This window comes from Crocodylus siamensis, chromosome 7 (genome assembly GCF_052110815.1).
Source record: "Crocodylus siamensis isolate JL-2025a chromosome 7, ASM5211081v1, whole genome shotgun sequence".
In the NCBI taxonomy this organism is placed as follows: domain Eukaryota; kingdom Metazoa; phylum Chordata; order Crocodylia; family Crocodylidae; genus Crocodylus; species Crocodylus siamensis.
Genome location: NC_143401.1, coordinates 42,132,054 through 42,154,703, shown reverse-complemented (window position 1 = coordinate 42,154,703; position 22,650 = coordinate 42,132,054). Strand labels below are relative to the sequence as shown.

The following is a 22,650-nucleotide window of genomic DNA, read 5'->3' as shown; positions in this document are numbered from 1 at the left end:
GGACACAGTTCTAGTGAGGACCTGAACAAAACCAAGGTTTGAAGACTGGGGAAAAGGCTGGATCTGAATCTGGATCCAGATTTTGCGGTTCAAACCTACCTTCCCTTTTGCTATACACACTCTAGTCTAGATTCTATTTCCCCCCAAATTAAGAGAAACAAAAATAAAAACAAAAACACAGTTACTTCCGTGTGTTCCTTGCACCTTCCTGTGCAATTGACATAGGCTAATTGCCATATACACGGTGACACTAACCAGGAAACCCCCAAAGTCAACTCCACTGCACAGGCCCATAAGAACTAATAAGCCTCTGAACAAGTGGTCTGGATAAGAATGTCCATGAAAGGATGCTCTTTCACAAGCCAGAAGCCCTTTTAATCTGTTTTAATCTATATTGTGGTGGGGTGCCTAACATAAATCACTGAAGAATCATGGCCACCTTTTTTCTCCAGTTAATTAAAAGTGTAGTGTGTACCCCTTGTCTCATAAGAGGACTAATGACACAATTTATTTTGACTCTTTGATTATTTTCTGCCTAATTTGTTGCATTTTAACTATACACACACCTCCCTCCAAGTCTGTTGCTAAAACCATCCCACCTTCTGTGCACCAGGCTGCTCTGCCTTTTGTGGATATTTCTTGGCAGTTGATGGATGCCTGTCTACCTCGGAGACAAAGTGACCAGGCCACGAACCCTAAATAACAACCTCCCACAGGGAAGTGTTCTTGCCCCAACTCTCTTAACCTTTATATAAGCAATATGCATGCTACCTCTTCGAGGAAATTTGCATAAGCCAATAACCTTGCACTAACCATATAGGCAAAGACCTTCAAAGAGATTGAAGACATGCTGATGTTAGACCTGTCAATAGCGGCAGAATAGTTCTGCAAGTGGAGGCTGTGACAAAATCCAACTAAGTCTGTCATCTCAGTGTTTCACCACAACAACTATAAAGTACATTCATCTCAACATCACCTTTTGAGGAAAAAAATTACATGATCCAACTCCATCCCACCTAGATGTGACAGTCAACTGCACCTTAGCCTTTCATAATCATCTTCAAAAAATAGCTGCAAAGATCAAGAGTTGGGTGAACACAATGTGAAAACTCACTGGAACGAGCTGGGTGGCAACCACAGGAGTACTCCACACCTCTCTGCCTTGGCAGTAGTCTTCTCAAAGGCTGAGTACTGTGCACCAGACCGGGCTGCTAGCACTCACACCAAGTGCATGTTTTGCTTCAGCTGTGGCTACACCTTAATACAATTATTAAGAATTCCCACATTGTCACATTCAACTATGAGAGTTGTTGAAACAAAAGCTTTTAGCAATTTGATTTTACTCATGAAATGGATTGATGGAAAGATTGTGGAATGCTGCATGAATTGGATTTGGAAAGACTCACAGTGTTTTAACACAAACCTTTAATAACTAACAATTTTACAGTATACAAGGGAATCCCAAAATGCAGGCCCAATGCAAACATTTTACCTCAGTCTTCCTAAAGGTAAGGTAGCTTGTAATCTTTATTTCTTATCACCTATTGACCATCTATTTATGTTTGGGACTTTTGAATGTAAACATTTATTCAGTCCAGCAATTAAAAAAAAATCCTAAATATTTGCCTCTAAAATAAGGTATCCAGTTATATATAGTAAATTAAAATCTTACAACCAAGGTCTTTTCTCCTTATGCTGTTTATTTTTAGCTACAGCTGAAAAAAGGGTTCAGAAGCCTTCTTATAGCCAAAAGGTCTTAAGATTTCCAACCCTTAAGAAACACAGGTCACTGGTAAATCAAAATAAATTTGTTCTCTATCTCAGAATCCAGCAAATATACTTGGGAACATTGCATTTCTGCCACACAGTGAATACATCTTTTCTAGGTAAGATTTTTTTGATAAGCATATGAACAACTATTAAAGCCATTCATTTTCCTTTCTGAATTTCACTGAAAATCCCTAATTTGCAAAATATAGCCGACCATGCATAACTTAAATGAAATTCAAACCATTTTACCTTAAGAGATATTCTGAATGAAATGCTCTGTTAAATATTTAATAATATTATAATGAGACTTCAGGTATATGGGCAGTTGAGCTGTCATCTACAGGTAACAATACAGTCAATTAATAATCTGAACTTTTTTTTTAGAAATGTATAGAGAAAAGAAAGCTGAAATTTTGCATGTATTCTATTATCTAGGCTTGTCTCAGTTCTGTGTTAATTAAAAGAAGACTTTCACATTGTGTGGATATACCCTTTTTAACATTCAGGACAAGATGTTCTGAATCCAACCAGCTGGACTTCACCAAAGCCCCAAAAGCTGATTGGTCAGTACAGTTTCCTAGCGACAACAGGCACCCTGGATGCATTCAGAGCCCTGTATGAGATAAGCAGCTAAATTGTCTATTTCTGGCCAACAATGTACTAATGCACTGGAAAGCAGATAAAATTCTAAAGGAATAAGCATTTTCAAGTGACAGTTTCTTGCTCATTGACCCTTGCTCAAATCATTTAAATATAAAACATAATTCAAGCACATGGCATTAAGCATATTTAAGGAAAGGATTTTTTTTAAACCTGCAACTGCAATACTAATACCCCTTTTGTTTCTTTTACATTTTACAAAACAAATATTAGCAAAAAGAGAAAAGAGGCACATGCTTTTATTTGGTTTTGATTCTGCAGCTGAAAAGCAGGAAAAAAACAGAAGCTAGGTTAAACTTTAACAGCACTAGCTGTTGCAGTTCCTCACACCCACAGATGATATTAGATCGAAAGCTTATATTGGCCACCTGTATATGCCTACATTCCCCTCCCAGCTCAGACAACAGCAGCACAAAGGTGATTTATGGTTCCACAGCTCTTACTCCATGTAAAGCCCCCTAAGGGAAGAGTTTTTGTAAATGTGACACTGATTTGCAGTGATGCCTGCATAACAATATATCTAGAAAGTAGACCCTGCCCTTTCCAAACTATATCTGTACTGCTAAAAGTTACTCCCACAAGTACCCAGATACTTTTGTTTACCTTATATATATTTGGTAGAATAGCTATCCCACCAATATACCTACACACACCTGCTACAATAGCTGTTAGTGACAAGTTAAGCAGGATGCACTCACTGTGACCCAAATTTTAACCCACCTGCCCAGCAAACACTGCCCTGCTATAGTCCCACAGCTAGAACTGACTCATAGTCCACTAAATATTATTGTAGTTCTGCATATATGCCCCTCAGCCTCCCACCACACCTTTCAGAAACTATAAAGATGCCATTTCTTCCTTAGGATATAACTTCAGACACCCCACTTTCTCCAAGGTCATATACGGCAGAACTCTTTAAAGGCAGTTATATAGGGTGGTGCCTACTGTGGACAGAGAGGTTCAACAACTAAATGAGAATGAAGGCAAAATTGAGGGGGTCAAAAGTAGGCTTCAGCTAAGTTTCTGATAACTCTGAAAGGGAGTTCTCAATCTGAACCCAAGTTAACCAGACAGGAGACATTTTCCTCCAGACAGCCAGAAAGAATCCTTCTCATACTATGATCCCTCAAAACTCACAGTTTAAACCCTTTCATTTACCAAAACACATTTTAGTAAGCCTTACAGTCCATCAGGCCCTTCTGAGCAATTATCTCCACCCCACAGGTATTCATGGGAAATACTACACCGCTACAGTAGGTTCCAAAGTTTTAGAGGATACAGAGTGGTCACAAGCCAGAGAAGAATGATGCAGTGAAGTCTTATTCTGAGGTTTAATTACCCCCAATCCCAGATAAATAATCCCTATTCATTCCTGATCATCTCCAAGTTAGGTCAACAACAGAATCACTTTATACAAGAGTAAGCATTTTGCAACCTCTTCAAAATTTGGCAACTGTTACCATATATAGACAGTTTTGGATGGGAAGTCCAGCAGTTATATTTTTATTATGGTACCTATTCTTTTCTTCTCGCATACTGCACAAAGCATCCCACAACTAATCACGATTCAGTTCTCAAACACAGGTACATGCTTTGGGAACATGCAAGTAAATATGGTGGTTGAATCAGTCAAATGCAGTTCCCAGTAACTCACAACAGGAATCTACATCCAATGTTTTCTACTCCATCAAGAGTCTAAAATTTGTGTCTGAGAATGGTGTAATGCCACAACAAGCATAGCATATTAATCTAATGTACACAAACTGAGCATAAACAAAAAAATGATAGCTTCTACGGCATCAGCATTTAATTTAAAGCGAATGCTATATTTATTTCTACATGTGTTTGCATCATGGAGGAATATTTACATATAGCATCTGGAAGTTTTATGCCTACACAAAATGTAGTACTAGGTATAGTTTCCACTATATAGTTGCATTTTTATTTCTGGTTAATTTTTGTCTCTACATTTACTGTGGCCTTTTTAAAATATGCTACGGTATGCTGTTCATATGACCAATATAATTTCATGAGAAATACGGTCTTGTCATGGCATTTTTATTTCCAGATGATGGGAACTGATTGTACAATCAAGTCCTATATTAGTTTTGGGTTCATAATGCAAAACAGTGCAGAATGCAATATAGGTAAATACCCAGACATTTGGACTCAAATGCCCACATAATTCAAATAGACAGAAAAGGCCTGGGCATCTGTCTATCTGCCTATCCATCCCTATTGTCCATCTAAATAAGGAATTGCAGGAGGACAGCAATGCTGACAACGGCTGTTGTGAAAATGCACAACAGTTTTACCTTTAAAACTGTCTTTATTTTTAAAGTATTTTGACATTTAAATGTGATGCATGACCCGGGGCAACATATTGGATCATATCTGTTATGAGATGATGTATTGTTACAGGATATAATCACCCCTTTCAATTCAATGAAAATCTCTCTCTCTCTTTATATTTTCATTGAAATATTGCATTCCTGTCCTTCTGCAATTCCTTATTTAGATGGACAATAGGTACAAACTTACAGTCTCTACATAGACAATAATTTCTACTGAAATTAATATAAAAAAAATCTTAGAAAGCCAGATTTTGTCTAATCCAGTGTCATATTTTTAACACAGCTGTCTGGCACAATTGAGAGTATGATTTCAGAAATCCTACAGCAGACAACTATGAAATAACATCATCACAACAGACAAGGTTATTTGGGTAAATGTGATATCTTTTATTAAACCAAATAAATAGTTGGAAAATGTTTTCTTTGCAAGCTTTGGAGTACAAACACCTTTCTTCAGGCAGAGGGAGAGTCTACAGTTATATTATGCTTGCCTGGATAAGACAGAAGCCAGTATGCAAGAATGCAGGTCCATAAAAATGCAAATGCCTGGCAGTGAGGATTAGAGGGGTGAGAAACAATAGGTAAGAGATAGATGCTGGGGCAGGAGAGGACAGGGGGAATAATGACTTGATGGTGGAATGTAGTTGGTAAATTGTAGATAGGTTACCTGGGGTTATCAGAGGGTAGGCAGGTTATAATGTGCCATGAATCCAATGGGTCTATTTAGTCCATGATTTTTTGTATCCAGTAGATTGATGAAGTGCTGTAATGAAAAATATGTAGGAGATATCTCATCCAGTGCACTAAATGCCCTAATGGAAAATCTGTAGGAGAAACCAAACAGAAACTGCATACCAGAATGAACACACACAGAAAATCTATCAAAAACAAAAATACCCAATTACCTGTGGGTGCAGACTACTCACAAGACAACCACTCTCTTTCCAATCTCTTAGTTCTAATTCTCAAAGGGAACTTACAAAACACTTTTCGCAAAAAAGCCTATGAACTTCACTTCATTAGTCTACTGGATACAAAAAATCATGGGCTAAATATAGACGTTGGATTCATGGTACCTTATAACCTGCCTGTCATCTGATAACCCCAGGTAACCTCTACAATTTACCAACTACTTTCCATCACCATGCCAACAACCACCCCCCTTCCCCGATATCTCATTTCTCATTTCCAGGCACTTGCATTTTCAGTGACCTGCATTTCTGCATACTAGTTTCTATCCTATCCAGGAAAGCAGAAAACAACCATAGACTGCCTTTGCCTGAAGAAGGGTGTTTGTACCTGAAAGCTTTCAAAGAAAAATTTTTTCCAACAATTTAGTTGGTCTAATAAAAGATAACACATTTACCCAAAGAACTTTGTCTACCTATGTCCTTAGAACAACATGGCTACAAAGAATACCCCTGTCACCACAAGAGAACTTTTCTCTTAACTCCATCATTTTAAGGTTAGTTTATATTCTAAAGCATGAGAGTTTAAATAATTTACTCTTTTAAAAATTCTACCTAATGTAGTGGTGGGTGTTCTATTTCTCTGTGTGTGAGTTTCCTACTAAGCTCGTGATCTCAGTGCAACAGTAAGTTCCATGCATTATGTGGTATAAAAAAAGAGCATTTCCTCTGATAGCTTGTAAATTTGGTGCCTTCCAATTTTATTCCATAACTCCTTTGCTTTTGTGTTATCTGAAATCCTATTAAGTGCTTTTGTTTATGATCTCTGTCTCTTCTTAAAGCCCTACACTTCCCAGCTCATGCCAGGTGGGGGGGTGATCCCTGCTGCCCCCCACTACTCTATGCTGCATGGGGGGCTCTGCCACCAGTCCCTGTCCCCTGCCTGCTCGCTCAGCCCTGTCAATGGCTGCCATGCCTGGTCCCAGAATCCCAGCTCTTTAAACCATCCCCCTGCCATGCGTGTGGCGGGCCAGTAGGGGGCGCTTCTGCGTTGAGCCGCCCACCTCCCTGCGCCTGACCACCTTCCAGACTCCGAATGCCTCCCTAGGAGTGCCTTATGCTTGGCCGACCCCTCTCCCGGAGCACACTCGCTGGTCTGGGAGTAACGTGCCGCCACCACCCCGAGAAGAGACTACCCCGGTCGGCCCTGTGTCCTCGGGGAAACACAGGCCTAATAGTCCGATGGGTACTCGACCCAGTACAGGCACTTGGGGCACTTCCCCAAGTCAAGGGGGCAAAAACTAAAGTCTCCCTTAGTCCGCAGACCTAAGGGGTCTCTCTGGCATAATTTAGACCCACCCCTCAATAAGTCTCCCACACCAGTCAAAAAGGAGAACTTTATTGATTACAGGGGGTAGGGGAAACTAGGGTACAGGGTTGAGTAATATCTTAGAAATCCTAAAGAGCAAACAGTGTGGCTGTGGTAGCCTTTTGATTACGCATCTGTGTTACTGCCAGCTAGATATCTAATCAGATTGAGTAGCTTACTCACAACCATCTTCCAGAGTTCTTCCATTTCCCCTCTGGAGTCTTGGGGTGAGAGAGAGAGCTAGGTCCCGATGGCAAGGCTCCTCTATCTCCCCTGCTTTGCTGCTGCTTCACCTCATGGCCGAAGAGAGAAGAGCGAGCCTCCTCCCCCTCCCAACCTATATAGCCCCTGTGACCTCATTCACCTGGTCCAGTGGAGGTCAGCCCCAGTTGGCTGTCAGCCAACCAATTCAAAATACATCACCTGTTACCAGGCAGATTCCAGCTCCCCAGGTAGAAACCCCCCACCCAGGTAATTGATGCAAGTCATGTACGCAGAGGGAGCAGGTTTCCCCCCTCCCTCAGGAATGCAGCCAGTTCAAGTTACCTAAAGAGACCAGCCAGGGTGTGGTCCCCTCCATGCTGACCCACCCTAATCAAATGGTTGCTGCTCAGAGATTTTAGTCACAGTGTCACAGGGCAGAGATTTTGGGGAGAAACAAGGTGGCTTTCTGCCACATGCACACACACTCACCAGTTGCTGCAGCAGTTGTCGGGGCTTCTGGGAGTTCATGGCAACCCCCCCCCATGCAGCACAGGGCAGTGGGAAGCAGTGGGGACTGCCTCCCACCTAGCAGGAGCTAGTGAGTGCAGGGCTTTTTTTTTTTTAAAGAGCTGGGATGCTGGGGCTGGGCGGGGCAGCCATTGACTGGACTAGGAGATTTGGCCAGTTCAGCAGCGGCTGAATCTTCGAATCAGATTCGGCTGAACTGATTTGCAGCAGTGATTTGAATCACCGAATCGAATCACTGTCCTCCAAATTGGCCAAATCCGAATCCAAAGCGAATACTAGCCACTTCACACAGGCCTACTGCATAGTACAATGATTATAAATAGAAAGTTTAGGCCAAATCTGCTTGTGGGAGAGCCTCAGCCCCGATAAGCCCCGGGAGCAGTGGAGCGGGAGCCACGGCGGCAATAAATTGCCGGCGGCCAAGGAGTGGGGGGCGCGTTGTGAGCGCTGTGTGGCTAGCCCAGCGCATGAGCCGCTGAGCAGGCACGGACACAGGCGCAGGTCACCCATGGACACAGAGGGCGGGCTACTCACTCACCCCTTCCAGGTGTGTGGTGGGGCCGGCAGGCTCAAATGCTGCACCGGAACAAAGAGGGACGGGACTGGAAGTGCCGATTCAGTGGACGGACACTGGTGAGCACACAGAGGGGCAGATGCACCCCGCCTGAGGCAGCACCTGCACTTTCTGGAGCAGGGGTAAGGCTCCGGCGAGGAGTGAGAAGCAGAGGTGGTCACCCAGAACTTGCAGGAGCAGACCACAACGTCCAGGAGCGTCTGGCTGTGGCAGGAGCAGGGCGGAGGAGAGCCCCAAGGACAAGGGGCAGATGGACTATTAGCAGTGAGCCCACTGCAGTAGGGCACCAGGTGTGCCCAGAGGGAGGGGCTGGAGACACCCATTCAGGGAAAGTCTCAGAGGGGAGAGGGGAACCCTGCTCTGGGTAGGAGTTTGGACTCCAGATACTGCAACTCCAGGCAGGAGCCGGTAGGGAGCCGCGCTCCCGAGCCGCGCGAACAGAGCGCGCAAACAGGTGAGGGCTAGGGGGTTGTCCCCCAAGCCAGGGAGTGCCCTCCGGGACTAGCCTAGGGGAGCAGGCTCCAGTCTCACCAGATCCCCCCAGTGGGGGTGCTCAGGGGGCGGGATCATCGACAGGCACTTCCGGTGACACCGGAGCGCCTGATTGGTGGGTAAGGCAGCGGCGGGTAATTCAAACCGCCTCCTTTATAAACGGCGGTTTGACGTAGCTTCCGGCACTTGGAGGTCAGGAGCAGTGGGGAGAAGAGGGACACAGGCGCACGTGTGTCCTTCCCACACGTGTGCCTCCTTTCTGGACCCGGAGCGGAGGAGAGTGCAGCAGTAGCAGCGGCGGCGGCGAGCGGAGCAGCTGAGGGGGCAGCAGCAGCTGATCCCCCTAAGGTAAGTGGGGCTGAGGGACTGAGGGGCCGGCGCAGCTGAGCCGGATCCGGAGGGGAAGCCCCCCGGGTCCCTCTTAGCCGAGCCGGTAGGGAGCCGCGCTCCCGAGCCGCGCGAACAGAGCGCGCAAACAGGCGCGGTCTGTAAGAGCGCGCCGGCGTTTGCGGCGGCGTTCGCGCCGGCGGGTGAGCAGGCGGGGCCCAGAGGCTGACCCCTGCTCTGCTAGTAAGGGCAGCAACTCCTGCGATGGTGTCGACACGGAGTTCTGCCAGGGCCCCTGCCCGGGGGGCGCGGCCTTCCCGGGGCTTGTCCGAGGCCTCCACCCAGACAGAGCCCTCGGGGGGGCTGCCGTCCTCCAACCCCCTGGCCTGCGGGAACTGCCCGGCAAGGTCTGGGGGGGCAGGGACTGGGGACTCCTGCACCTGTCCTGTAGGTATCCGCCTTAGGACCCTGGAGGAGTGGGTGCAGGAGCTCCTGGAGGAGGTTAGCAGGCTGAGGGGAATCCGTGAGGCAGAGGAGGAAATTGATAGGTATTTTCTTTCTCTGCAGGGTGGTATGACAGAGGAGAGGGCAGCCCGGGATGAGCCCTCCACTGCTGAGTGGCAGACGGTCTCCCGCGCCAGGGCTATTAACCATGTTGCGGCACCAGTTCCTCCTGTCCATCTGGAGAACAGATATGAGGCCCTGGCAGCCCTGGAGGAGGAGGGAGCAGTGGAAGATTCCAGGGAGGAGACTTTGCGCACACAATGTCCTGTGCGGGCGGCGGGAGTCAAGAGGCCTAAGAGGAGGAAGCGTCGCGTCATCGTGATTGGTGACTCCATCCTGAGAGGTACGGAGGGCCCCATCTGTCGCCAGGATCCCTCAGCACGTGAGGTCTACTGCCTGCCCGGAGCGAAGATTCAGGATGTGAAGGGGATGCTCCAGTCCATCATCCAGCCCACCGATTATTACCCCATGGTCCTCGTCCATGTGGGTACTAACGATGCGGCCAGGAGAGCCCCTGATCGCCTGATGGAGGACTACCATGCTCTGGGAGGCGTGCTGAGGGAGATGGGCGCACAGGCGGTCTTCTCTTCCATCCTGCCAGTGAGCGGTCGAGGCAGACGTCACGAGATGTGCATAGCGGAGACCAACTGGAGGCTACAGGAATGGTGCTTCGAGGCGGGCTTTGGCTTCCTCAGCCATGACCGGCACATCGTGATGAGAGACATGCTGGGATGGGATGGGCTCCACCTTTCCCCTAAAGGTAAGCGTGTGTTCTCTTCCAGGTTGGTGAACCTCCTTCGGCGGGCTTTAAACTAGGCTCGTCGGGGGAGGGGGAAGATGAGGGCGGAGGAGATGATGAACTACCAGGCCCAGCAACAGCCAGCGAGCCCAGACCAATGGTCAAAAGGGAGAAACAGGTAAGTGATGGGGGACGGGGCATTGCTGAGACTAGGGGGTCAGTGGGCACAACCGTTGGAGGCCTCAAATGCCTCTACACGAATGCTCGAAGTATGGGGAAGAAGCAGGAGGAACTCGCCCTCCTCCTAGCTGTCACCAGCCCTGACATAGTAGGGATCACAGAAACGTGGTGGGACTCATCGCATGACTGGGCGGTGAGTGTCAAGGGCTATAGGCTATACAGGAGGGACAGGATAGGAAGGAAAGGTGGAGGAGTAGCACTCTACATCAAGGAGGAATATACTTCCTCGTTAATTAGCAAGGGGGTAGAGGGGGGGCACTCTGAGGTGCTCTGGGTTAGAGTAAAAGGCAGTCCAGGGGAGAGAGACTTAACGGTGGGAGTCTACTATAGACCTCCCAACCAGGGAGAAGAGCTCGACCAGGAATTCTTAGGTCAGCTCACAGAGGCAGTGAGGGCTAAGGATGTGGTCATCATGGGGGACCTGAACTTCCCAGACATCTGCTGGGAGGAGCAGTCAGCCAAGTCTGATCGCTCACGTCGGTTCTTAGCCAGAGTGCAGGACCTCCATCTAACCCAGGAGGTGCACAGTCCCACCAGGGGAGACGCCTTGTTGGACCTGGTGCTGGCCACGGGTGATGACCTGGTGAGGGGGCTGCGGGTGATGGGCCACCTGGGAGACAGTGATCATCGCTTGCTGGAATTCACCATCCAGCGTAAGGTGGCAAAGGGCTGCAGCAAGGCAACAGCCCTAGACTTTAGGAGGGCTGACTTCAACAAGCTAAGGAGGATCGTTGGGGAAGCGCTGAGGACCCAGAGGGGAAGGGAATCAGATGTCGAAGGTGAGTGGTTGCTCCTTAAGGAGACGATCCTCCATGCCCAAAGGGAGGTAATCCCAACAAGGGTCAAAGGGAGCAGGAGGGCACATAAACCCCCATGGCTCACTAAGAGCATCCGGGAATGCCTCCTTGCTAAAAGGGAGGCATATACCCAATGGAGAGATGGGGTCATCACCAAGAAGGACTATGTTACAGTCGCCCGAGGATGTAGGGGGGCAGTCAGGAGGGCCAAGGCAGAGATGGAGATAGGACTATCTTCCCGGATTAAGGACAATAAGAAGTCCTTCTTCAAATACATAGGGGGTAAAAAGAGGGTCCCGGGTAATGTGGGGCCCCTGCAGGACACGATGGGCAACTTAGTCATCACGCCAGATGACAAAGCTAACATATTTAACGATTTCTTTGCCTCTGTCTTCCTAAGTAGGGACCAGTTCAGCCACCTCCCTGCTGGGCCCCCCTCGGGCCCCGGGAGAGACACGCCTGGGCCAGGGGTTAGCGAGGAGTTAGTTAGGGTACTTCTGGAGAGGCTGGACGTGTTCAAGTCCGCTGGTCCGGACGATCTTCACCCTAGGGTTCTACAGGAACTGGCCGAGGTCATTGCGGGACCCCTGGCGCGGCTCTATGAGCACTCGTGGTGCTCTGGCGAGGTGCCGGAGGACTGGAAGAGGGCCAATGTGGTCCCTATCTTCAAAAAGGGAAAAAAAGAGGACTCGGGAAATTACAGGCCAGTTAGTCTTACCTCAATCCCGGGTAAGCTCTTTGAAAAAATTATCCTGGCACACATCCAGGAGGGCCTTGCGGGGGAATGCATGCTCAGGGGCAACCAACATGGGTTCATCAGTGGCAGGTCTTGTCAGACCAACCTGGTGGCCTTTTACGATCAGGTCACCAAATCATTAGACGCAGGGGTTGCTGTGGATGTAGTCTTTCTGGACTTCCGGAAGGCTTTCGACACTGTCTCTCACCCTGTCCTCATCAAAAAGCTGGGAGACTGTGGTGTCGATGCCCACACGGTCAAATGGGTCGCCAACTGGTTGGAGGGCCGCACCCAGAGGGTGGTAGTGGATGGGTTCTTCTCGACCTGGAAGGACGTGGGCAGTGGGGTTCCACAGGGCTCGGTCCTCGGGCCCGCACTGTTCAACATCTTCATCAGTGACTTGGATGACGGGGTAGAAAGCACCCTGTTCAAGTTTGCTGATGACACTAAGATGTGGGGGGATGTGGGTGCACTAGAAGGGTGCAATAGGCTACAAGCTGACCTTGACAGGTTGCAACGGTGGGCGGATGAGAATAGGATGGGGTTTAACACTGATAAGTGCAAGGTGTTGCACATGGGGAGGAAGAACCGGCACCACACTTACAGGTTGGGGAACTCCCCTCTTGCCAGCACGGAGACGGAAAAGGATCTTGGAGTCGTCATTGACTCCACGATGAACATGGGCCGGCAGTGTGGGGAGGCAGTCAAGAAGGCCAACCGTACCCTGTCATGCATCCACAGATGCATCTCGAGCAGGTCCAAGGAGGTGATCCTCCCCCTCTATGCGGCACTGGTCAGGCCACAGCTGGAGTACTGCGTCCAGTTCTGGGCGCCACACTTCAAGAGGGACGTGGACGATATGGAAAGAGTTCAGAGGAGGGCCACTCGTATGATCAAGGGTCAGCAGGGCAGGCCTTATGAGGAGAGGCTACGGGACCTGAACCTGTTTAGCCTCCACAAGAGAAGGTTAAGGGGGGACCTTGTGGCCTGCTACAAACTGGTCAGGGGGGATCAGCAGGTATTGGGGGAGTCCCTGTTCCCCCGTGCGCTGCCAGGAGTGACCAGGAATAACGGTCACAAGCTGGCAGAGGGTAAGTTTAGATTAGATATTAGGAGGCGCTACTTCACAGTCAGGGCGGCTAGGGCCTGGAACCAGCTTCCAGGGGAAGTGGTGTAGGCTCCTAGCCTGGGGATTTTTAAAAGGAAGTTAGATGAGCACCTTGCCGGGGTCATCTGACCCCGGTGCTCTTTCCTGCCAAGGCAGGGGGTTGGACTAGATGATCTACCTAGGTCCCTTCCGACTCTAGCTACTATGAAACTATGAAACTATAGGAGCTGCGTGTGTGTTTTCCCTTCACTATTCCAGTGAGACTCTGATTGGAAGGCCGAGCAGTGGAACGGTTCCTATGCGGAGGCACGGGCAAGGGTGTAGGGGTGGAGGAGGCCTCAGCTGCGCTGGGCCCAGCAGACAAAGGTCTCATTTTCGGACATGCACATGTCAGACAGTCCAACTGAACCAGGGAATCATCAAAGACATGGCAGGAGAGTTCGGTGTGTGTAGTCTGTACAGTGAGCATCTTGCATCACCAAGGAGACCTTCCGACTGGGCAGAGCAACGCAACGAGACATGTTCACACTGCTCCTTTGAAATCAAAGACAAAACACTTACCGAAATCAGTAAGAGCACATCAGAACTTGTGTCTGAATCTATGATTATATAATAAGTTGGTTATTTACATAAAGCTATTCATTTGTATGTACTAGGACTTAATTTTTTTATTAAGGGATTTTTATGATGATATAAACAATAACAGCTCCAGTCATTAGTATCCCAGAGGGAAAAATACAACCCTACAACAAGTACAGTGGGTTATCAGCATCTTTAGTATTTGTAAACAATAACCACCTGCCTCTTTTTTTCTTAAGAGCCAGACCCTAGTCAGCCGTGCCAAACTTAAGTATAAACATAATTTATATAAGGACCAATGAATGAGGACCAGAGGAATGTAATATTCTCCTTGCTTCTCCATCAACTCGAAAGTTTTATCTCTTACAGAAGATTTCTGTAGGATAACAATCTAAAAAGCATTCCTACAGAATTCTACAGCAGAGATGTCTTCATTAAATATTGGAGTTTATTGATAAGAATGATGAGAAAAGCTTGTGTGGCTTCATTCCATCATGCAGTTAATCTAATAAACGGTATCACTCCCTAAAATCCTCTTCTCTTGCATAGTTTGTTTAGTCATTCTCCAGTATGGATACCATTCTATTAGAAATTGTTTAGAGTGTTTAGAACTGCATTTACAGGACTTTCTCTATAAAGGAGACCACCAGTACAGCTTACACTATTAACTTTGTTTAAAATTCCAAATGTATATAACAGTGTCACAGAACTTAGTATTCAGCTTTATAAATATATGCTACCACTTAAGTACTGCATGATGTAGGCTGGTTGAGACACTTGAGCTAGTTTACACACTATAAGCTATGGTGATGTAAAGGTAAGTTCACACTACATATTGTGTAGTGTGGACTTACCTGTACATCACTGTGAACCACTTTCTGTGAAGAATGTAAAGTTCCTGAGTATAGCGGAGCCGGGTTCTGCTTTTCAAGCCTTGCAAGAAGTGTCAGGATATGCCTGCAATATATCTTTAAGTAAGTGAAGTCATCTTATGAACATCTTTGTATATTTTTATGTTTGGTTTTCTCTGTCCTTTAGAGATGGGATAAGGAAATTTATGAGAGATTTTCTTGCAGTACTGAAAATGGTATTTCACTTAAACTGGAACTCTGTTGTGATTTGTGGACCTTTCCCCAAATATTACAATTGTTCTTACAGTCCTACAGATCTTAAAATTGTGAACTCCTGCCTCTGGCAAGAGGCTGGACAAAATGACACTAAAGGTCCCTTCCAGCCCTATTTTTCTATGATTTTTAAGGAAATAACTATAAATTATAAATCCCATGCATAAGCATATTATAGGGGCAAATCAACACAACTCCCATAAAGAAATATAGATAAAAGTGACTTGACTTACATTTGCAAAATTTATAAAGACACTGGCAAAGTCCCTCACAAGATGCTAGGTAAGCAGAAGTATAGCTTGAAATGTTAGTACCTTTGGTTTGGAGGGACAGGGAAAAAAGAAGAAAAGTGGAGCAGAAGAGGGCAAGGGAAATAGGGAGGCAAGTGCCAAATGCTAAAACATCTTACCTCCCCATCCATGGGTTGCTGCCACTGCAGGCTCTTTAGACACAGGTTGGCTACTGCCCCAGTAAAGGCTACAGCTCTTCGGTGTAGAATCCCCAGGGGTTCCCATTCCTGAACCTCCCCCCTTCCCAAATCAGTGCCTAGGGCTAGTTAAACTACTGTAGGAAAGTAATAACTAGTAATGAGGTGAAAGGTAAAGTACTGTTATGGTTATGAAACTGGCTAAGCGACAGATTAGGGAACAGGAATATATGGTCAATTTTTAACTCAGAAAAAGCTTAAGTTAATGGTTCCTGTATTAGGAGTAGTGTTTTAATACAATGTCTCTTCAATCTGGAAAAGGAGCTGTAGAGTTAAGTGGCAATATTTGCCTCTGGTCCAAATTTGCATGCGTCTAGAAAATAGTGAGTGGCTACAGTGAACCTTCACATATATATGAGTAATTCAATTTGATATTGAGAAGAGCAATATCAACAATTTTTAGTGTTCACTAAAAAATAATGAGCTACTCATATGTAGTTTGGATTTCTAAATTTGTTACAGCCACATGTGAAAAGAGACCTGGGCTTCATTGTAGACAATCCAAAGAAAATTTTCCTGTGGCTTAAAAAGCAAACTAGTTGCTTGCTTTCATAGGAGTAGCAATAAAAAAGGAAGTTATTGATAATATTATCGTCATTATTTAATTCAGTAGTATTTCTTTCTTTGAACTACTGGGTTAATATCCAGATACTCTCTCTCACAATGCACATACCATTAATAGAAAGAGGGTCAGAGAAGGATGATGAAAATAAGTAAAGCTGTGGGAAGATTTCCATATACAGACAGATTAAAATGACTGGGCTGTTTGGTAAGCTGAAAAAAAACCATTGAAAGCATATAGTATAATCATTGGTCAAAAGACATCTCAGTTAAGGTATTGGTCTGCTTGTTTGTGCAGTACTCTAGTTTTATTCAGCTATAATTCCTTTAATATTAATATATAGCTCCTCATTCTCACAAGAGTAAATTATCTCTGAGTTAATGCTGTATACAGCTTTTCATATCGATACAATTTCTGAAATTGAGGCAATATTCTGAATACACAGCAGACCACTAACTTAACTGATATATCTTTTGGAATCCAACCAATTCCCAGGCAATCTACAGCCCGTGCTCTCAAATCATAATCTACATAGCTAGAGACAGACATTCAAACAGCCCGAGCCTGAATTTATTCAATCGTTGCAGGTTAGTCTAACCTGCAAAGATTGAACTTATTTGGAGGTGGATAGACATTCCCTTTTCATTCCAGAAATGCAGGGACATGCCAGCAATGTCTCAGGCTAGGAGCCGGGGGGGTCAGGGAGATGCTAGAGCACTCCCCCCTCCCTTTTATAGTGCTGAGCTGAGGGGAGGAGTGCATGGTCAAGCTGGAGTAGGACACTCTGATTAGGGAGGGGTTCCCATCCCCAGCAGCCCAGCAGGGAGTTGATAACACATTGTTTATCACCCCTAACTCAGTGTTTATCAGCCCATTAAGAACTGTCATTAGTTCAAGCTCTTAAACAACTTTTTTCAAGAAAGGAAGGGAGAAACATTACCAGCTACCTGTTGATTAGTTCCTAAAGGCCCTAAGTTGACGCTGTCCTGTCTACCTTTGTCCTGTCTCCCACAACACGGACCATAGCCAGTATGTGGTATGCTAGCTAATGCTGAGAGGTGTCTGTGTAATGCAGAGAGGAGAGGGGAATCCCTGCTCTGAGGGGAGAGTGGGGGGCAGAGAAGCAGGAGGAAGCCAGGCAGATTCTACTGTACCTGCAGTCCCTGTTGGAGCTGCAGCCAGGGAGCAGAAGGGAGGGACTAGCCCAGCTCTCTGAAGCAGAGAGCCCCACCCAGCCCAGAGAGTGTGCCAGGATGCTGGGGGGACTCTGATTTAACTTAATCTAGGAAGGGGTCTGGGGCAGACGTTGCATAAACCTCTTTAACCCAAATCAATAAGTCTGATACTACATTCAACCAGGTTCATCTCAAACTGGTTTCAGCCATTTTCCAACTGGTTTATGTGCACTGAACAGCTGTTCTGCTACAGTTTTAAACCATTTTCTGATCACTTAAACCAGCTTATGTGTAATGTCTATCCCTAGCCTGTAGGATCACCCATGAAAGGAGGGCAGCATTTATAATTAGAGGTAGAAAAACCACCAATATGGGCAGACGGTAGAATAAACTTCAGCAGTAGCACCCAGGATAGAGAGCCACTTTGGGATTTGTATCTCGGAAAGGCCCACTCAAAGGAATTTTTAGGAAATCTGCTGTGTAGTATGGTAACAAGCATTGTTATAGAGTAGGCAACAGAAGCTTTAGGCATTTGCTCAGAGGCAACTCCAAGAAACTATATGCATTATTTATGTACCTGTGTACAAACACGTCCTGTGTGTACATGTTATGTGATGTATTCTATGTTCTCCAGGTATACAGGTAGTTGACCAGAACTGGTTTTCTGATTGTACTGTTCCTTCTTTCAACACTGAGCAATACTAGGAGTGCATTTACAAAAGATTACAATAGTTTACCCCAGATTTCTCTCCCTAGCAAGAAGCAGAAAGAAGAACAGTTCTCTCATTCTAAGCACCTTTACAGCACCTGAGCCGTAAATAGCAGGGAAGCCTATTTGTATTAAGCAAGCATGAATCCCAGAGTTAAACTGATTAAGGGAGGGGACACATTCAGAGTGGCCAACCTGAAATTTTGTATTAATTTATTTATGTTTATAGATAATCTGCAAACTTCTTACTGACAAACATTTTTTTTAACTGACATGTTTTTACAGCTATATTTTACATAATATAAATATAACTCTTCTGACAGGCTCAGCCTCCTGCTGCCAGGCCCCAGTTAGAGGGCTTTTATAGCAAATTTAGGGCTTTTATAGCAACTGTAGTAAAAAAGTTTGACTCTCTGTAAAAAGTGTGTAATATATATATTTGGCAATGATAGTTTTTCCCATGTTGTTCCCCTTGGAGGCCCCTACTCACCCCCATACCCTGATGCCTCTAGCTGCACCCTGCACCATCTTCCCCTCCCACAGCCTTACCCCCCCTGGCTCCAGTCCCAGCACAGAGAGCCAAAGAATCCTAGCTGTGCTCCAGATGTTTTATAGGCAGCCAACAGTACTCAGTAGCAGCACCACATGACTGGGGAGGAAGGCAGTGGGAAGGGGGCTAGTGAGCTCCCTGCAGGATGGTATGCTCCTGCTCAGACACCAGGCAGTACTGCTGTGCTCTGTCTAGGATTCAATATTGAACCCTGTTTTTCTCCTGACCATAGAGATTCAATCAGATCTGACATCTTAAAGAGTTTTTCAGGTAGCTCAAGGGTTTGTTTGGGGGTTTTTTTTATAAACACATTATATGGACTGGCATTTTTAGCCTGATTTTTTTACTGATCAGCCATAAATTCAGACAGTTGGCAGCCCTGGACAAACAGCACATTCCACGTGGTAATTTTCTCACATAGTAATACAGTAAAAGCCCCAGTAACCGGCATTTCGTTAACTGGCATGCTCTATTAACCAGCATGTCGGCTGACACCGGTCAACACAGCAAAAAGGGAAACCGGAAGTAAGACTTCTGGTTTTGTTGAATCCCACAGCCCAGGGGAAAGCAGGCTGTGTGGCGTACAGCAGCCTGCACGGAGCCCCCCCCACTTCTTTCCCCTGGCACACCGATACCAGGGGAGGGGCAGTATGGTTAACCTGAGATGTGGACATGCCAAACACAATGGGAGGAGTGTCTTTGTCTTTCCTTGGTCAGGCAAAGACGGCTCTCAGATAACCAGCACATTTGGTTATCCAGCACCCCCCATTTCCTATGTGTGCCAGATAATGAAGCTTTTGCAGTATCACTACATATTTTTAAAGGGTAACCTTACCCTGTATTCAAGTAATTTGCTGTATAGTTAATCTATTATATAAAATAAACATGACAGGGCCAAATCCTAGGAGTGAAATCCTAACATGATGAAAGCCCATGGGTGTTTTATTGTAAACTTCAAAAGATTTCACCCCAGTTTATAACTTTAAATAAATCTAATCATGCTTCATTCTTCCTCAGTCTTTGCTTTGTTTTATAAGGCCAAACTTCTTGATTTATTTAAGGATTTTACATAATTAAATTATTTGATCATATTTCAAAATTTTACATCAGTGAAACTGAATGTTTATCCAACAGAAAGGGGCAAAGAGAATGCCCATTGATAATAACCTTCACTTTAAGACTGAGGTTACAAGAGGCAGCTACCTGAGATGCCACCAGTAAGTGACTGAACATGACTATCACCTTCCCTTTACAATAAATGTTAAAAAGTGAAGCTCCTCCTAGTCTTTAAACCCAAAACAAAAATTTGGAGTCCTTCCCAATTCAAACCAAGAGTTAAGATTGTGCTTACACTTGAGCAGAGCATGCATTTAAATTTCAATTACTTCCTTTAATTTTGATTAAACATATGTATATGCACTGTCTTATACTTTCATAGTTTCACAGTTAGTAGGGTCGGACGGGACCTTAGCAGATCACCAAGTCTGACCCCTTGCCATGGCAGGATAGAGTATTGGGGTCAAAAGACCCCAGCAAGGTTACTGTCTAGTCTTGTCTTAAAGACCCCCAAGGTAGGAGCCAGCACCACTTTGCTTGCAAGTTGGTTCCAGATCCTAGCTACCCTGATAGTGAAGTAGCACCTCCTGAATTTACCCTCTGCCAGCTTGTGACTGTTATATCTAGTCACTCCCGGTAGTGCTCGGGGGAACAAGGACTCCCCCAATGCCTGCTGGTCCCCTCTGACTAGTTTGTAACAGGCCACTAGATTTCCCCCCAGCCTTCTCTTGTGGAGGCTGAACAGGTTCAGGTCCCATAGCCTCTCCTTGTAGGGCCTACCCTGCTGCCCCTGATCATGCAAGTGGCCCTCCTCTGGACCCTCTTCATGTTGTCCACATCTCTCTTGAAGTGCGGCACCCAGAACTGGACACAGTACTCCAGCTGCGGCCTGACAAGTGCTGCATAGAGGGGAAGTATCACCTCCTTGGACCTGCTTGAGATGTATCTGTGGATGCATGACAAGGTGTGGTTGGCCTTCCTGACTGCATACCTACACTGCTGGCCCATGTTCATCTTGGCATCAATGACGACTCCGAGATCCTTTTCTGCCTCTGCACTGACGAGAAGGGAGTTCCCCAGCCTGTAGGTATGGTGCTGCTTCTTCCTCCCCAGGTGCATCACCTTGCAACTTGTCAGTCTTGAATCCCATCCTATTCTCATCCGCTAACCCCTGTAACCTGTCTAGGTCTGATTGTAGCCTATTACTTCCTTCTAGCATGCCCACATCCCCCCACATCTTAGTGTCATCAGCAAATTTAAATAGGGTGCTTTTTACCCCCTCATCCAAGTCATTCATGAAGATGTTGAACAGTGCTGGACTGAGGACCGAGCCCTGTGGAACCCCACTGCCCACATCCCTCCAGGTCGAAAATGACCCATCCCCCACCACTCTCTGGGTGCGACCCTCTGGCCAGTTGGTGACCCACTTGACTGTGTAGGTGTCGACACCACAGTCCCCCAGTTTCTTAATGAGAACAGGGTGAGAGTGTTGAAGGCCTTCCGAAAGTCCAGAAAGACTATGCCTACTGCTACCCCTGCATCTGAGGATTTGGTGACCTAGTCATAGAAGGCCACCAGGTTGGTCTGACAGAACCTGCCACTAATGAACCCGTGTTGGTTGCCCCTAAGCATAATCTCCCCTGCTGGCCCCTTGTGGACATGTGCCAGAATAATTCTCTCAAAAAGCTTACCCAGGATCAAGGAAAGACTAACTGGCCTAGAGTTTCCCGGGTCCCACTTCTTCACTTTTCTGAAGATGGGAACCATGTTGGCCCTCTTCCAGTCCTTTGGCACCACACCAGAGCACCACGAGTGCTCGTAAAGCCATGCCAGGGGTCCTGCAATGACCTCAGATAATTCCCTCAGCACTCTGGGATGGAGATCATCTGGATGAGCTGATTTAAATACGTCCAGTCCCTCCAGAAGTTCTCTGACTAGATCCTCACTGACCCTTGGCTTAGGTGTGCCTTCTCTGGGACCTGAGGGGGGCCCAGTGGGGAGGAGGGGCTGATCCAGTCCCTGCTCAGGAAAATGGAGGCAAAGAAGTCGTTAAATAAATTAGCTTTGTCATCTGGTGTGACAACCAAATTTCCTAGCGTGTCTTGCAGGGGCCTCACATTACCCGGTACCTTCTTTTTGCTCCCTATGTATTTAAAAAAGGACTTCTTGTTGTCTTTGATCTGGGTAGCTAGTCCCAGTTCCATCTCTGCCTTGGCCTTCCTAACCACCCCCTGCATCCCCGAGCAACTGCAGTATAGTCGTCCCTGGTGATGGCCCCTCCCTTCCATTGGGTGTAAGCCTCCCATTTAGATAGGAGACATTCCCAGATGCTTTTGGTGAGACATGGGGACTTTTGCGCCCTCCTGCTCTCTTTGATCCATGTTGGAATTACCTACTTTTGGGCTTGGAGGATCATCTCCTTAAGGAGCAATCACTCTTCTTGGACACCTGACTCCCCTCCCCTTCCCTCCAGGACCTCAGTGCCTCCCCGACTATTCTCCTTAGCTCTTTGAAGTTCATCCTCCTGAAATCTAGGGCTGCTGCCTTGCTGCAGGCCTTTGCCACCTTGCACTGGATTGTGAATTCCAGCAGGCAATAATCACTGTTGCCCAGGTGGTCGAGCACCTGCAGCCCCCTCACCAGGTTGTCGCCCATGGCCAGCACCAAGTCCAACATGGCATCTCCCCTGGTGGGTCTGTGCACCTCCTGTGTTAGATGGAGGTCCTGCATTTTGGCTAGGAACCTACGTGAGTGATCAAACCTGGCTGAATGCTCTTCCCAGCAGATGTCTGGAAAGTTCAGGTCACCCATGATGACCGCATCCTTTGACCTAACTACCTCTGTGAGCCGACTTAAGAATTCCTGGTCTAGCTCTTCCCTTTGGTTGGGTGGTCTGTAGTAGACTCCCACCGTTAAGTCTCTTTCAGTGGGGGTTTACTACACGTTAAGTTTCTTTCTTTTTCATTAAGTCTTGAAGAGAGCTGGTTTCCTAAATCAAGGCATCATTTAGAAATGTTACATATCCATATTCAAAATATTTTGTAAAATGTAGAAATATATAACATATGTTTGTTGGAACTTAGAGGATGTGCATGGGA

General features: G+C 46.4%; 2 protein-coding genes across 3 annotated transcripts in view; one reads left to right on the top strand and one right to left on the bottom strand.

The window, feature by feature from the left end:
• GRID1 (glutamate ionotropic receptor delta type subunit 1) overlaps window positions 1-22,650 on the bottom strand; it is a 1,131,580-nt gene that overhangs the window by 755,960 nt on the left and 352,970 nt on the right. The gene's annotated exons all lie outside the window — the stretch shown is intronic.
• On the top strand, window positions 8,806-10,828 carry LOC149859728 (uncharacterized). The gene is made up of 2 exons (XM_090058027.1): window positions 8,806-9,207; window positions 9,754-10,828. The coding sequence occupies exon 2, from the start codon at window positions 9,760-9,762 to the stop codon at window positions 10,504-10,506; it is 747 nt and encodes a 248-aa protein (XP_089914153.1). The 5' UTR covers window positions 8,806-9,207; window positions 9,754-9,759; the 3' UTR covers window positions 10,507-10,828.